This window comes from Ictalurus furcatus, chromosome 25 (genome assembly GCF_023375685.1).
Source record: "Ictalurus furcatus strain D&B chromosome 25, Billie_1.0, whole genome shotgun sequence".
NCBI classification, from domain to species: domain Eukaryota; kingdom Metazoa; phylum Chordata; class Actinopteri; order Siluriformes; family Ictaluridae; genus Ictalurus; species Ictalurus furcatus.
Genome location: NC_071279.1, coordinates 2,451,399 through 2,464,810, shown reverse-complemented (window position 1 = coordinate 2,464,810; position 13,412 = coordinate 2,451,399). Strand labels below are relative to the sequence as shown.

The window sequence follows — 13,412 nt, the reverse complement described above, 5'->3', positions numbered from 1 at the left end:
TGGTCCAGATCTGATAAGGTTCATCTGTTTCCTAATAGCACCCAGAGGAGTGTCAATAATTCACTGAGCAAACAAAGCGATTGAAAAAGCCTCCATTGTTCCTCGTTCCTGTATCGAGTATAAAACGTCGAGCGCGATTCTGTACGGATGATGAGCGTGACTCTCCCCCTTTCGGAAGATCCGACACGCATCTCGAAATGTAATAAGATTCAAACATGATCGAATGAATCGACTAACGATGATTCGGTACTTCCGAACCTGATCCGATCGGGTTCGGTTCAGTAGAATCGAACGTTAGAGAACATTAGGGCGCACGTCCTTGTAAATAAATTAAACGATGCCTTCGACTAACTGAGTGTGAGGTAGCGAGCGGTGAAAGCACAGCTGCTCAGGAGAACACTACCCCAGGTTTGCAGGGCTGCCAGCGCAGCCCTGTAACACGTGATATGTGCCTCTGTAACATATCCTAGACCAGGGGTTCCCAAACTTTTCCAGGGCAAGGCCCCCCAAATGGCATTAACATTTGACCGAGGCCGCCCTTTCGCAAGATGTCTTTAAAACACATTAAAAATACAGACTTCTGAATATATCCCCCCTTTTTTATTTACATTTTACATCTTTACATTACATTAGGAATTGATTGTGTGTGTGTGTGTGTGTGTGTGTGTGTGTGTGTGTGTGGTTGTCTGAGAGTGAGAATTTATATTTCACACCAAATTGTTGAGGCCCCCCAGGCGCCCCCTGGTGGCCCCCAAGGGGACAGCGGCCCCCCACTTTGAAAACCACTGTCCTAGAGTATTTAACTATTAAATAAAATGCAAATAATCATCATATATATTATACAGTTTGAACACTATTTCAGTTTGATGCAGTGTTCGCATTGTTTTGTCCCAAACATCTGGACTGTTTTAGCACATCTATATTCAGTGAGTATAATGTTGAAAAAATGTAGCCGTATAGTGTGTGTGTGTGTGTGTGTGTGTATAGTTTGTTTGTTTTTTTTTTTAAATGTGTAGGGAAAATGTAAAATCAATGAACATGAATGAAGCATATAACACCCAGATCTTTGTGATATCAGGCTGATATTAAAGGCTCGAGTCTTTCTCATCATTCCTCTTGATTACTGGCCCCACCTAGTGACTAACGCCTCTAACACCACATGGAGCTACACGGTAACCACAGTTAACACAAACCTGTACATAAATGCTCTGCACTTATATAGCGCTTTTATCCAAAGCGCTTTACACTGTGTCTCATTCACCCATTCACACACACACACACACTCACACTCACACCAGCTGCCATGCAAGGCGCTACCTCGCCATCGGGAGCAACTTGGGGTTCAGTGTCTCACCCAAGGACGCTTCGGTATGTGGAGTCACGTGGACCGGGAATCGAACCGCCGACCCTACGATTAGCGGACGACCCGCTCTACCACCTGATCCACAACCGCCCTACATACAGAAACGTTCAAAAAGGAAAACAGGACGCTAACGAATTTAACGGAACAAACGTTCGCTAGTAAAGTGTTTGGCTCTGGACCTGTACCGGAGGGATGGATATCATTCTTTCGAGAGATATTCCCTCAACTGGGGTTTTGATGATGGTGGTGGCTAACACAGCACTCCAAAATCTCTGGGGTGGGATCCGGGTGGCAAACGGACTCGACCATGCCAGTAAAATACCTCCCGCAGATGTTTTCCTTTCATTTATCACTAGCACATACCTTTCTTCAAGAATGATGTACAGCACTGTTCTCAACCTCCAGAGCTGGTGTTCTCGCCGCGTGTGTGTGAGTGGACAGCGCAGCGCCGTCCTGATCATTTTACCGTGATGGGATGGCTGGCCTGAAGTACACGTTGTCATGACAATACTAGTCCATTAGCACAAGAGAATAATAAGCGGCACTTAAAAACACGCCACGCGTCCCCTTTCATTTCACAGCGAAAATAACCCCCGATACCTTGTCTACCCCACCTTTCCTCTAGTCTTTACTCCTTTTCATCTCCGCCACCGTTAATACTTCATTCAAATAGAGGTTTAGGGACCATCATTAACGAAACGACGCATCGCTGATCCGAGGACGCGTGTGAAAAGGGGCTACGTTTCAGAACGATGAAGTACCACTTCAACGCGTGAAACGCGTGCGTCTCAGAACTCGGATCTCCGTCTAATCTTTGTGCCGCGTGACCATACGGAACGACTTGCATTCCGAGGGTAACGTTTGTGTAGAGTGAATAATTTAAAAAACAACCTTCTGCAGTTGTTATTTCGGAAACGTGAATATTAACCGAATCTGATGCTCTAATGGTAAAGCTCTTATCGAAACCGGGGCTGGCTCGTAAAACGGTTCACTGGTGAACAGGCGTGTCCGAGTAAACCAGATAAACAGCCGACGAGTCTCCCGAGCTAGTTAGCGAAAAGCAGAGCTCACGCGTTTACCTCTCATTCACGAGTAATTCAGATACGGTCCATAATAATCCACTCGGATCTCCCCCGTGCTCCACAGAGAGTACCCTGCACGGGTCGATTGACCCTCTCCGACCTCTAGTCAGTTTTGAGAGTTGTAAAGAGCGCTACAACAAATCAAATCGAATCGAATCGAATCGAAAATAGTCTAATAAGTAATTGGGTGAAATCTGGGCTTGGACAAGCTGATCAATAATACACACTGTACACGTCAGAAGCACCTGAAACCTGATGTCTGTCCATATTGGGAGCATAAAACGCAACGCCGAGCCTCCAGCTGCGTCAGAGTTTATCAGCAACAGACATCTGAGAGTGCGGTGCTGAAGGAAGGATCGTGACGGACAGAGAGCACGGTGCGACAGTGCGACAGTACTGCCTGGTAGCTTTACCGAGACAATGATGTCTTTCATCACACACTGATGAGCAGCAGAGGGCAGTGAAGACTTCCCAAAAAATCCAGAACCAACATTATCTTATCGTACTGATAAAGAACAATAGCGGGAGGGAAACGCACAGCAAACAGGTTAAAAGTTGGATAAGAAGCGTACAGCGTGAATCACCATCTACTTCGACTGCCGCAAACACGCGCGTGTCTGAAAACCGGACTAGGTGAACAGCCATGCCGTCCATCTGTCCCCGGGATCTGAACCCAGCTGCTCCATGTGCTGGACACGCACGCCTTCAAATGAAATGACTTCAGATCCAAAGTCCCCCGGAGAGACTCGTCTGCCGAGTACAACTCGATTACTGACGCCGTGATGGAAGAGGACGTCCAATCAGAGCTGTAACTAAATTAACCAGGTCAGATGGACTCGATTATGCTCGCTCTAACCGTGATGGAGGGGCGAGAAGGTGACGGGGTTAGCGCTGGACCAGACACGCGTGCTGACTGAAACACACGCCTTCCCGACCACACGGTCGAAACGAGATTCGATTACGGAATTATTCGATCACGAGACGCTACAAAATGTCCCAGAGTAAACCGTGAACAGGAATGAGCTCCGGCGTGTGATAATGCTCAATAACTGATGGCTTCCATGGGGATTTTGGGAGGGGAGGGGAGGGGGGCGGGGGAGGACAAAAAGTACATTTATCAGCTCTGCTACAGTTCCCCCCCCCCACCCACAATAACTTGATTCAAACCACTGAAATACTTTGCTGGGTCTGCGGGTTGCCAGCACCTGTTAAAACCATCTTCCAAGCAACTGTTTATTTATCATTCATTTAGTATTTATTTAACGATATCTAATTTATTAGACACGCAGCCATTTTGCAACAAGTAACGGTTTAAGGAAAATAGACCTTCGTAGTCTTGCTCGACGTCCAAGGGGAATACTACTTGAAATGTCCATTGATGTAGGGACACAGGGACATACTGCTGAGAAACAGAGTGAGCTTGTCGAGATTATGGGAATCCACCTGTCCTTGGCGAGAGAGGTAAAAATTCAAGCTTGCTTTGTCTTTTGTCCTGACCCTGGTTCCAGTAGGGGACATGGAGCTGGGTGAGAGGCTGCAGGAGGCACCATGGAACAATACACTTTTGTCACGGTGCTTAACTAAAACTGCGAGAGTTAGTCAGGCAAAGCAAAAGACCAGGAATTTCTTTTCAGCCCTTCTCGGCAAGGGGTCGGAGCTCCCCCACCGCTCCTCTCACAGCTTAAGCCTGGCACCAAACAATAGGAAAGGCGACCGATTGCTGAGGTGCACCTACCCTCCTCCACTCCCTGCCCAGCAGCCTCCCTGTGCCACACGGGGCAGCATGACGAGATCAGTGCTGCGCTTTCACTTCTACTAGTTAACCTCACGACCACTTGAATAGCAAAGACGGCCCATCGTTAAATATGAATGGATAAACCCTAAACAAGACGAGAGGGGAAGTGATGGGGTGAGGCGTTGCTGTCCTGCCCCACTCTGAGCGACTCGTTTTTAATAGCGTGGGCTTTAAAAATCGTTTAAGTTTTTCATCCGTGAAAGACGACGGAAAGCTGCATTTCCGAGGTGTCCCTGTCCGTCCCCTGAGAGATACTGCAGGAGGACAAGCCTCCACCGGTCAGAATGCCTGACAGGGGCTTAGAGAACATCTATAAAAACACCTGCTCTGCGTCTCAAACCGTCGAGCTCACGCGTATACACACACACGAATAGTCCAAGACGAATGCTGAGAAACAATGTGGAAATGTGACGAGTGTCCACGAGCATGAGCGGAGTGTCGGTAATAAGCCCACACTGGGAAGCTGGGTTATTCGGGACACACTACAGTAAGGAGCTGTGCAGCATCTCGCACTGTCACAGAGTATTAGCTCAGACTAGTGCGAGACAGACGCACCGAGCCGCCCTGTCTGCACGTCCCACCGGAATAGAACAGGATTACCATACTGACTATCCGCATCGACTCGGTCAGCACTTTGTAACGGAGGTTACGCTAGAACCGTGTTGTCAGACATTGGGGAAATCTTCAGGATGTTAGGCGGTGCACTTATTAATGGATAAAACGTATAAATGCACCGTTCTTTAATACACACGCATTTGTCCGTCGACATTTCACCTTTCGTACTTCACGTTAAGAGAGAACTGGAACTCGGTCAATCACGAACGGCCGGCGTCCAGCCCTGGTGTGCGCCGCTATCAAGGATCGATAAACCTCCTCTGACTGGAGAGCGAGTGAATGAATCTCTCTTTATGGAAAAGAGGATGGGACAAGGCCTTGGAGGGGTTAAACCGGAGGGTCTCGGGCACTATCCTAAAAGGTTAAAGGTCAGCGAGTCAGATCGGCACAATCTGTGCGTGGGTGGAAGAGCGTTCACGGAAGCATTCACACCAGATGCAATGATGAAGAAGAAGAAAAAAAATGGATAAAAATTCGCAAACACAGATGTTACGCTAATTACAAATGAGTGACGGCAAAAAATATCATCTTTAGCCTTTCAGTTCTATTTAATGTAGCGGAAAATGCACACACTCTGTACATATTAGATTCATCTCACGATGCTGTAATCAGAACTGGGACTACTATCACCTATATAATATAATATAATATAATAACTCCAAACGCACGGGGATAACCGCTAACGCGCTTTTCAAATTCACATACACGTTTACTTACAACTGCACAGGGAGTACAGTATAATCGATGATAACGTTTCAGAATGACATGGACATGGAGGAGCATGTATTATCCGTATGCTTTGGACAGAAAACGATAGGTAACGTCCATGAGCGAACGCAACACCGAGCCGTCTCTCTGCACCGCAGATCCGATTCTTCATGACGCGTACGGACAGACGTCGGGTGCGTGACGTCGGGTCAGGTCCGAAAGCCGCGTTTCGAAATGAAGCGGGCTCTCCTGTGCAGTACGTTTGAACACGTTCGCGCGAACTCATTACGGTCGCTCTACGAGCCCGGTGTGAAATAATGCAGGAGTACGTCGGAAGACAACACAACGAGATCTTGACTAGAGATTCTACTCCCAAAAAGTCCCAAAAAGAAACACCGTGGAAAGAAGATCGTCAAAAAGAGCGTCTGTTCTATTTAAAACCCCGTAACGCCGTCCCGGTATCGGAAGCACTCACGGTGAAAGCAGGACCTGGATCTCCTCTCTCGGCAGGACTGAGTGCGTCGGAGTGGACGCTCCTGCTCTCCTCTGCGCGCCGCTCTCAGAATGGGTTTGTCGGTCCACAGTGACTCGCGTCTCTGGTGGACTCTGGAGGTCAGCATTCGGCGGTAGACGCCGCCCTCGGGTCGGGGGCTACAGGTGCTGCCCACCTTCCGAGCCTGGCACTGAGGTAGGGGCTGAGCGTTGCCCATATTCTGTCTGGCACTGGGTGGCTTGGCGTGACTCTCCTCATAGCAGGCCTTGTAAGATCAGACAGCACGTTTGTTAGAGTGCTGCAGGTTCCTGAGGCCTGGGGGTGGTCCTAATGCTCAGCTCCTCCTGCCTCTTTCCCACCCTCTCACCCACTTCACCGCCTTCCCCAACTACCCCCTACTCACTCTAGAGTGAAGGCAGCAGGAGCTGGATAAACATCCCACCAGGGACCCTTCTTTAAGATCCTGCTTACTGCAGCCTCCAAAAGATGAACCCTCCTCCTCCCCCCTCTCTCTCTCTCTCTCTCTCTCTTCGCTTGAATGGAATCGATTTGGCTAAACAAAGAGGCCAGTGCACGGAGTGTCAGGTTACACGCAAACCAGCATCTCCGAAACAAACAGCGGCTACTCCAAACCGCACGCGCGTTCCGAAAATAGCGGACGAGCTCTGAGGACGGCGAGACGGAAATGACAGCTCGGGATTCCCACATCCAAAGAGAAACTACGGACAGACGCTCGCCTCTACGTCTCTGTCCGTGTGCTCCTTACGCTGGGATCACGGCTGACAATCAGCCTCTCTGTCCCAGTGCACGCTGGTCAGCCTCTTTCTGGTCCTGTCCAGGGCTAATCTCTTAACCCAGATTAACTGCCCTTGCCCCTCTTCACACACGCGCACACACACACACACACACATACAATCAGCAAGACAAAGACCTAAAATTTACATCACTGACCCTCTTCTGCTAAAATAAACCCAGCTTTTAAAAGTAATCTAGTCTGGGTTCGAATCTAAAAAAATAAATAAATAAAAAATCTCACAAACTCGTGATTCAGAGAACTTTAACGTGAGAACGTCAGAACGCCGGTCTCACCCTGGCCGAGCTGCGAGTGTATAACGTCTCGGGGTAAGCCGTACTCCGATAAGAAAACACTTTAAAAGCCGGGGTGCTCTAGATTTAAGCTCTTCCTTAAATATTCCTCCATTATCACCTGGACTAATCTAAATTCAATCTGATTACAGCGTTACGTTCTGCAGCCCTGCCGAGACGCACGTCTGCACGGCCCCGCGATACGTTCACGTCCACGGCAAGGCGTAGCTCTGCACTTTCGGGGCCTAACAAGTATTACTTCACAAACGTAACCCGAGTGTAAAACCTGTGACGGGACCTGGAGAGGCAGCGATGAAACAGCAACAGCTCCCTCTGCTGGTCAGTCGCGTCACACACCAGCTCTCATCCGTAGACGCATACGGGTGCATCTCAACGTTCACGTCCAAATCTCCCCCGGATCCCTGGTGTGCAAACCAGAGCGGGCTGTGGCGAGGGAAAACTCCCCGAGACGACACGAGGACGCACCGGACGAGGAACCGGAGTCCAAACGGCACGCGTTCTCTTCTGAGTAATGCGAGATAGTGGGATTATAAGTTATTTATTACACTGACATTCGCGGCATTCGCCCTTACGTCCGTCTCGCTTATACGACCGAGCAGTTGGGCGTCGAACACGGGCCCAACGGTAGCAGCTTCGCAGGTTTAGACGTTCAGTATGCGCTCAAAGTCCTGAGATGCGCACAAGACAGTCTTAACGACTAAAGAAGCACTTCTTAGGTACCAATCGACAGCTTCCAGGTGAGATTATCCACTGAAGCAAGGTCGTAAACAAGCAAGGTGTTCGAGAAGTGCGGATCTTTAGAGCGTCCATGTTGGATCATCCACAGATCATCATTCAGAACATCTGCTTCGGAGTATCAGCTCCGTTCAGGCAGGATCGACACGGAACGTGTCTGTCCGTGACCCGAGGGCAGTTCTTCAGTCACCGGCATGAGCTGAGGGGAGTTTTAGGCTGGCGAAGTCCGTGTCTGTGTCATTAAGTAACGTCTCGGACATCTCAACAGCTCCGGTGCTAAATGAAAAGGTCCGAACGATTTCCTTAAAAAGTTTCACTGGCTAAATAAACACGCACGCGCACGTTCACAGGAGAGAGGGAACGAGCTGCTACATGAGGAGCAGCTGTGCAGAAACACTACACCACATGTGCAACAACTGTCAGCAGCTGACACACACACACACACACACACACACACACGTAACAGCAAGCATAACCCAGGTTCAAAACGTACCCAGAATAATAAACTAGGTATTATTGCAGTAAAGAACAATTCAAAACAACAGCTCTTTGCTTCAGCGCACACACACACACACACACACACACACACACACACACACACCCCCCTAATTCAACTGACTGGACGTAAAGCAACCAAAGAAGTCTATTCTGTCCATGATTTGAGACACAGCCACAGACTTACCGCTCACACAGGACATGGCTCTTGCTCGTTGCTGACAGAGGGGACATATTCAACCACTCACACACACACACACACACACACACACACACACTCCTCACTGATTCACTGCTTCGGTTCGTTCTCGTTTCCCATTTCCCAAAGACACTCCCACCTGATATCTCTCCCTCTTCCCCTCTCCCTCACACACACACACACACACACACACACACACACACACACCATGGCATCCAGTCTCATTCCTCCCAGACCAGCAATTGGATTATCATCCTTTTATCAATTCAATTTTATTTGGATGTACCTTTTAATCATTTTACTGGGCACACACACACACACACACACACGCACACGCACACACACACACACAATGACGTGTGTTGCTGTGAGGATGTTCAACCCAGTCAACAGTTTCAGAACAGAACACAGGTTTGTCTCTGCCAAACATCACTGTGATATAGCAGATATAGCATAAGTCCCCAACACTTACACACACACACACACACACACACACACACACACAGACACACAGACACACTCACACTCACACATACACAATAAAACTGAAAATATTCAAACCCATGTTATCAGAAATCTCCATCAGCTGAGGTCATGTAGCAGATATACTATCTGATATATGTATGTGTGTATGTGTGTGTGTGTGTGTGTGTGTGTGTGTGTGTGGTGGTCTGGGAAAACCCTTCACGTCAAATTCTGGCATTTCCCTACTACACAGCTCTGACTCATAACTCAGACTACCGAAGTGAGACGCGCTTCTCTTTCGCACGGATCTGAATTATTGAAAGATTCAACCGAGTCGTGACTCTTTGCGAGTCCGTATCGGATTGCAAAACGAACCCATTAGACTCGTGATTCATCACAGCACACGAAGGACTCCGACAGCTCGATCGAACCCTTAGCCTCAGTGTGTGATGGATGACTGACGTAGCTAGCAACGTCTGACACGTCTGTGCACCGCTCCTTATCCGACGTTTTCACACAGGAAGTAAAAACGTGTCCGTGTCGTTCTGCTGAAAATAATAAACAAACAAACAAACAAACAAACAAATCACATCTTGGACAAAACTTTGGAAAAATATTTCACAGTTTGGACTGTTTGACGGAATTCAAACCCCCACCCCCACCCCCGACATCTGACGGGATTTCCCAGACTGCCACATACAGCGCCCTCCGTTAATATTGGCACCCTTGCTAAATATGAGCAAACGAGGCTGTGAAAAAAAAATTGTCTTTCTGGTTCAACCTTTTGTTTAATAAAATTCACAAAAAATACTCCGCTCTCATGGAGATCAAACAATTCCAAACGCAACACAGGTTTATCAAAATACCTTTGGTAAACATACGTGTGCCACAATTATTGGCGCCCCTATGAATACCTATTCATATGCACACCAGACCCTGACTAATACTCTTCAGTTCGTGGGATTCGTCACAGACACGACGTGACGTGACGTGACGCGTGTTTTTGTGAAAACCCTGCTGCGTACTTTTATTACACGAAACGAAAACGCAAGGATTCTGCTTTGACGTGACTCATAAGTCTGAAGACAGTAGAGATAAACAGCGGGACGTGATGTCCGCGTACAAAATGCTGTTATATTGTTGTAGCTCGTCTTACTGAGGACAGATACGGTAAGAATGTACGTATGACCTGCACAGCGTGATGTGATGTGATGTGATGTGAAGTGAACGTACGGTACACCCTGCGATTTCTGTTCAGATATTATATATCTGCATGCAGAGGCAAGCCACGGCGGGGAGCTTATCGGAGCCGACCTCGGTGGATCCAAACAAAGAAAGTGAGTATTCGGTATCAAAACAACTAGTCTCTTTCGGTTCAGATAGTTTAGGAATCCCTAATGTTCTTACGGTAAGCGGATTTCATCCAAGATGGACGATTGTAAACGTTGTGCGAAACCTCAGGATCATCCCTGGAAGCGTCGTGATATTTTTGTCTTTGGACAGAAAGGCTTATAACTGGACAGATGAGATTATATGGAAGATTGAGAGAGAGATTAACTTACCTGAAAATGATCCAGACAGCAGAACGAAAGAGAGAGAGAGAGAGAGAGAGAGAGAGAGAGAGATTATTGAATTATATATTCATCCATAAATAACAGTTGTGTTAAAAGTGCTATAAGCCGTTATGAATAGCGCGTCTTTGTTAGCAGGTACATTCACAATGAAAGCAGGAAACAATAAACAAATGCCGGAAAACAGAAGACAGACATCACAGGTAACTTTACATCCCCATGGAATATATACCCATGTGTTAAGATGCAGCTCACCTTCATTGTGCAACACTATGTTGTCTCATTATGCTGGGAAACAGATAATAATATGCTTTTCTGGAATTGCAGTAATGCTGGCCGACAGCCAGGGCTGCACTGGATGGGCGTGATGAGCAAAGCCTAGCGTGAGATTATGTTTTTGACGGAGACTATTGAGCGCTTCTCGAAGTCGCTCCGAATGACGGCCTCTGCTAAATGCTGTAAATGGAAAATGTCAAGGCAAGCCTGTGAAAACGACCTGGAATTTAAACTGCTCGAACGTTGCTCGGAAATACACGGCCATCGGGACGACTTCTGTGAGCTACAGCTACGATAACTCGGATAAAATCACTCTGTGAATCGCGGTGAGCAGAAAATCATCTCGGAACGCACAGCATGTCAAGCTTTGAGGAGGACGGGCTAGGACAGCAGAAGACCACATCAGGTTCCACTCCTCTCGGCCAAGAACAGGAATCTCATGCTACAGTGGGCACAGGTGCACCAAAACTGTAGAAGAGGATCCGCTGAGGATCAGCGCTGTCGCAGATGTTAAGTAGTACCATGAAGAAACTGTACTGCCACTGAGGATCAGCTCTGACAGAGAGGATCACTGCTGCCACTGAGGAACAGCGCTGCCACAGAGAAACTGTACTGCCGAGAGGATCAGCTCTGACAGAGAGGATCGATGCTGCCACTGAGGATCAGCGCTGCCACAGAGAAACTGTACTGCCAAGAGGATCAGTGCTGCCACTGAGGATCAGCGCTGCCACAGAGAAACTGTACTGCCGAGAGGATCAGCGCTGACAGAGAGGATCGATGCTGCCACTGAGGATCAGCGCTGCCACAGAGAAACTGTACTGCCACAGAGGATCGATGCTGCCACTGAGGATCAGCGCTGCCACAGAGAAACTGTACTGCCACAGAGGATCGATGCTGCCACTGAGGATCAGCGCTGCCGCAGAGAAACTGTACTGCCACAGAGGATCAATGCTGCCACTGAGGATCAGCGCTGCCACAGAGAAACTGTACTGCCACAGAGGATCAGCACTGAGACATAAGATTAGCACTGCCATAGAGAATCAATACTGCCACAAAGGTTAAGCAGTGCCACAAAGAATCAGTACTGTCACAGAAGCTGAATGCTGCCACAGAGGATTAGTACTGCCACACAGAATTAGCGCTGTCACACAGAATTAGCGCTGTCACACAGAATTAGCGCTGCCACAGAGGTTAAACAGTGGCACAAAGAAACGGTACCGTCACTGAGATTCAGCGCTGCCACAGAGAATTAGCACTCCTACATTACTAAGTCCTGCACTGCCTCAGTAATTAGGGAAAAGCCCATACCACGTTAGCGGTTCCAAAAAAGCTAAGCACTGTCACACAAACCGGTCACAACACTACACAAACTTATCAGTACCATGCAAATTCAGCACTTTCAGGAAAGGTCACACAATCTGTTACCCTGCCACATGGACTTTAACATGAGGACTGGCGCTGCCACACGATCCCGACACCACCACAGAGGATCGGCGTCGGCACAGAGTAGCACACCGCCATGACTGCCACCAAAAACATCCTGTTGCACAGCAACCGGCCTTATGAAATTATGGGTCTACTACGAGAGTCTGACAGCCCATAATTACAGGCTCTATTTAAAAAGAGGGCTGGAGCCACATTTAGGGCACTTTAACCAGGCCTGTGTGTGTAAGTGCCAGTCGTATAAATACATGGTTTAAATTTAGCACTATGGGCAGTTATGAGTAGTAGGATTGTGTGTTTTCTAAATGCACAGGAGTTCAGAGGAAACTTCCTGTCCTGCTTCCTGCTCACTACTTTCAGGCTGCGTCCGAATTCGCGTCCGACCCTACTACACAGCAGGCGAAAAGGCCTGCCCCACCCACCCCCCCTCCACAAGGCTACTCCTCGTGCCTGCTTAACCAAACATAACTGCGTAAGGAAAACGCTACAGCTGAAACGAACGAGGGCGGATCTGCGATCAGCGGAACGCGTGGCTGACCGGGTAGAACGATCGGAAAGCTCACAGGATAAAGACGAGCACTTAAAGTAACGGCTTTATCGCTTCCTAAAACGTACTGAACGTAACACCCTTACGCCGTTAACAGCCGTCCAAGTTTAGCACCTCAAAGTCCCTATACGTTACGAACAAGCCGGTGAGGAACGTGCGAAGGTGAGAGGTGAGGTGTCGGAGGCCAAGGCCGAGGAGCCGTCGTAAATCAGAGAGCGCTAATATTAACCCAAAATGCACACAACTGGGTCACAGCGTGGCTTCAACACGGGACAGACACCGGCTCTTATTACGGACAGAGCAGAGTTACTGCTGTACAGTAGTGTAGAACAACACACACACACACACAAAGAAGTGGTAAGGAATAAAATAGAGAAGTGGAATATTTGCCCACATACAGAGATGACAAAAAGGATTTCTTTTTATAAGGCCAAACAATGTGGCCCTGATTATTCAGGATGATGTGTGTGAAGTGACTCAGTGAGCCCAGTGCTGTTCTTTCCATCTATAACCGAGAT

The 13,412-nt window shown here is 48.2% G+C and overlaps 1 protein-coding gene across 4 annotated transcripts in view; it reads right to left on the bottom strand.

The window, feature by feature from the left end:
• Positions 1 to 13,412, bottom strand: part of nhsl1b (NHS-like 1b) — a 97,615-nt gene that overhangs the window by 34,792 nt on the left and 49,411 nt on the right. The window contains exon 1 of one of the 4 annotated variants that reach the window (XM_053614507.1): positions 8,581 to 8,757. The exons of the other annotated variants lie outside the window; for them this stretch is intronic. Within the exon in view, the coding sequence (XP_053470482.1) occupies positions 8,581 to 8,596 (16 nt within the window). The 5' untranslated portion in view covers positions 8,597 to 8,757. Of the gene's footprint in view, positions 1 to 8,580; positions 8,758 to 13,412 lie in introns of those variants that run through there. 4 annotated transcript variants of the gene reach the window in all.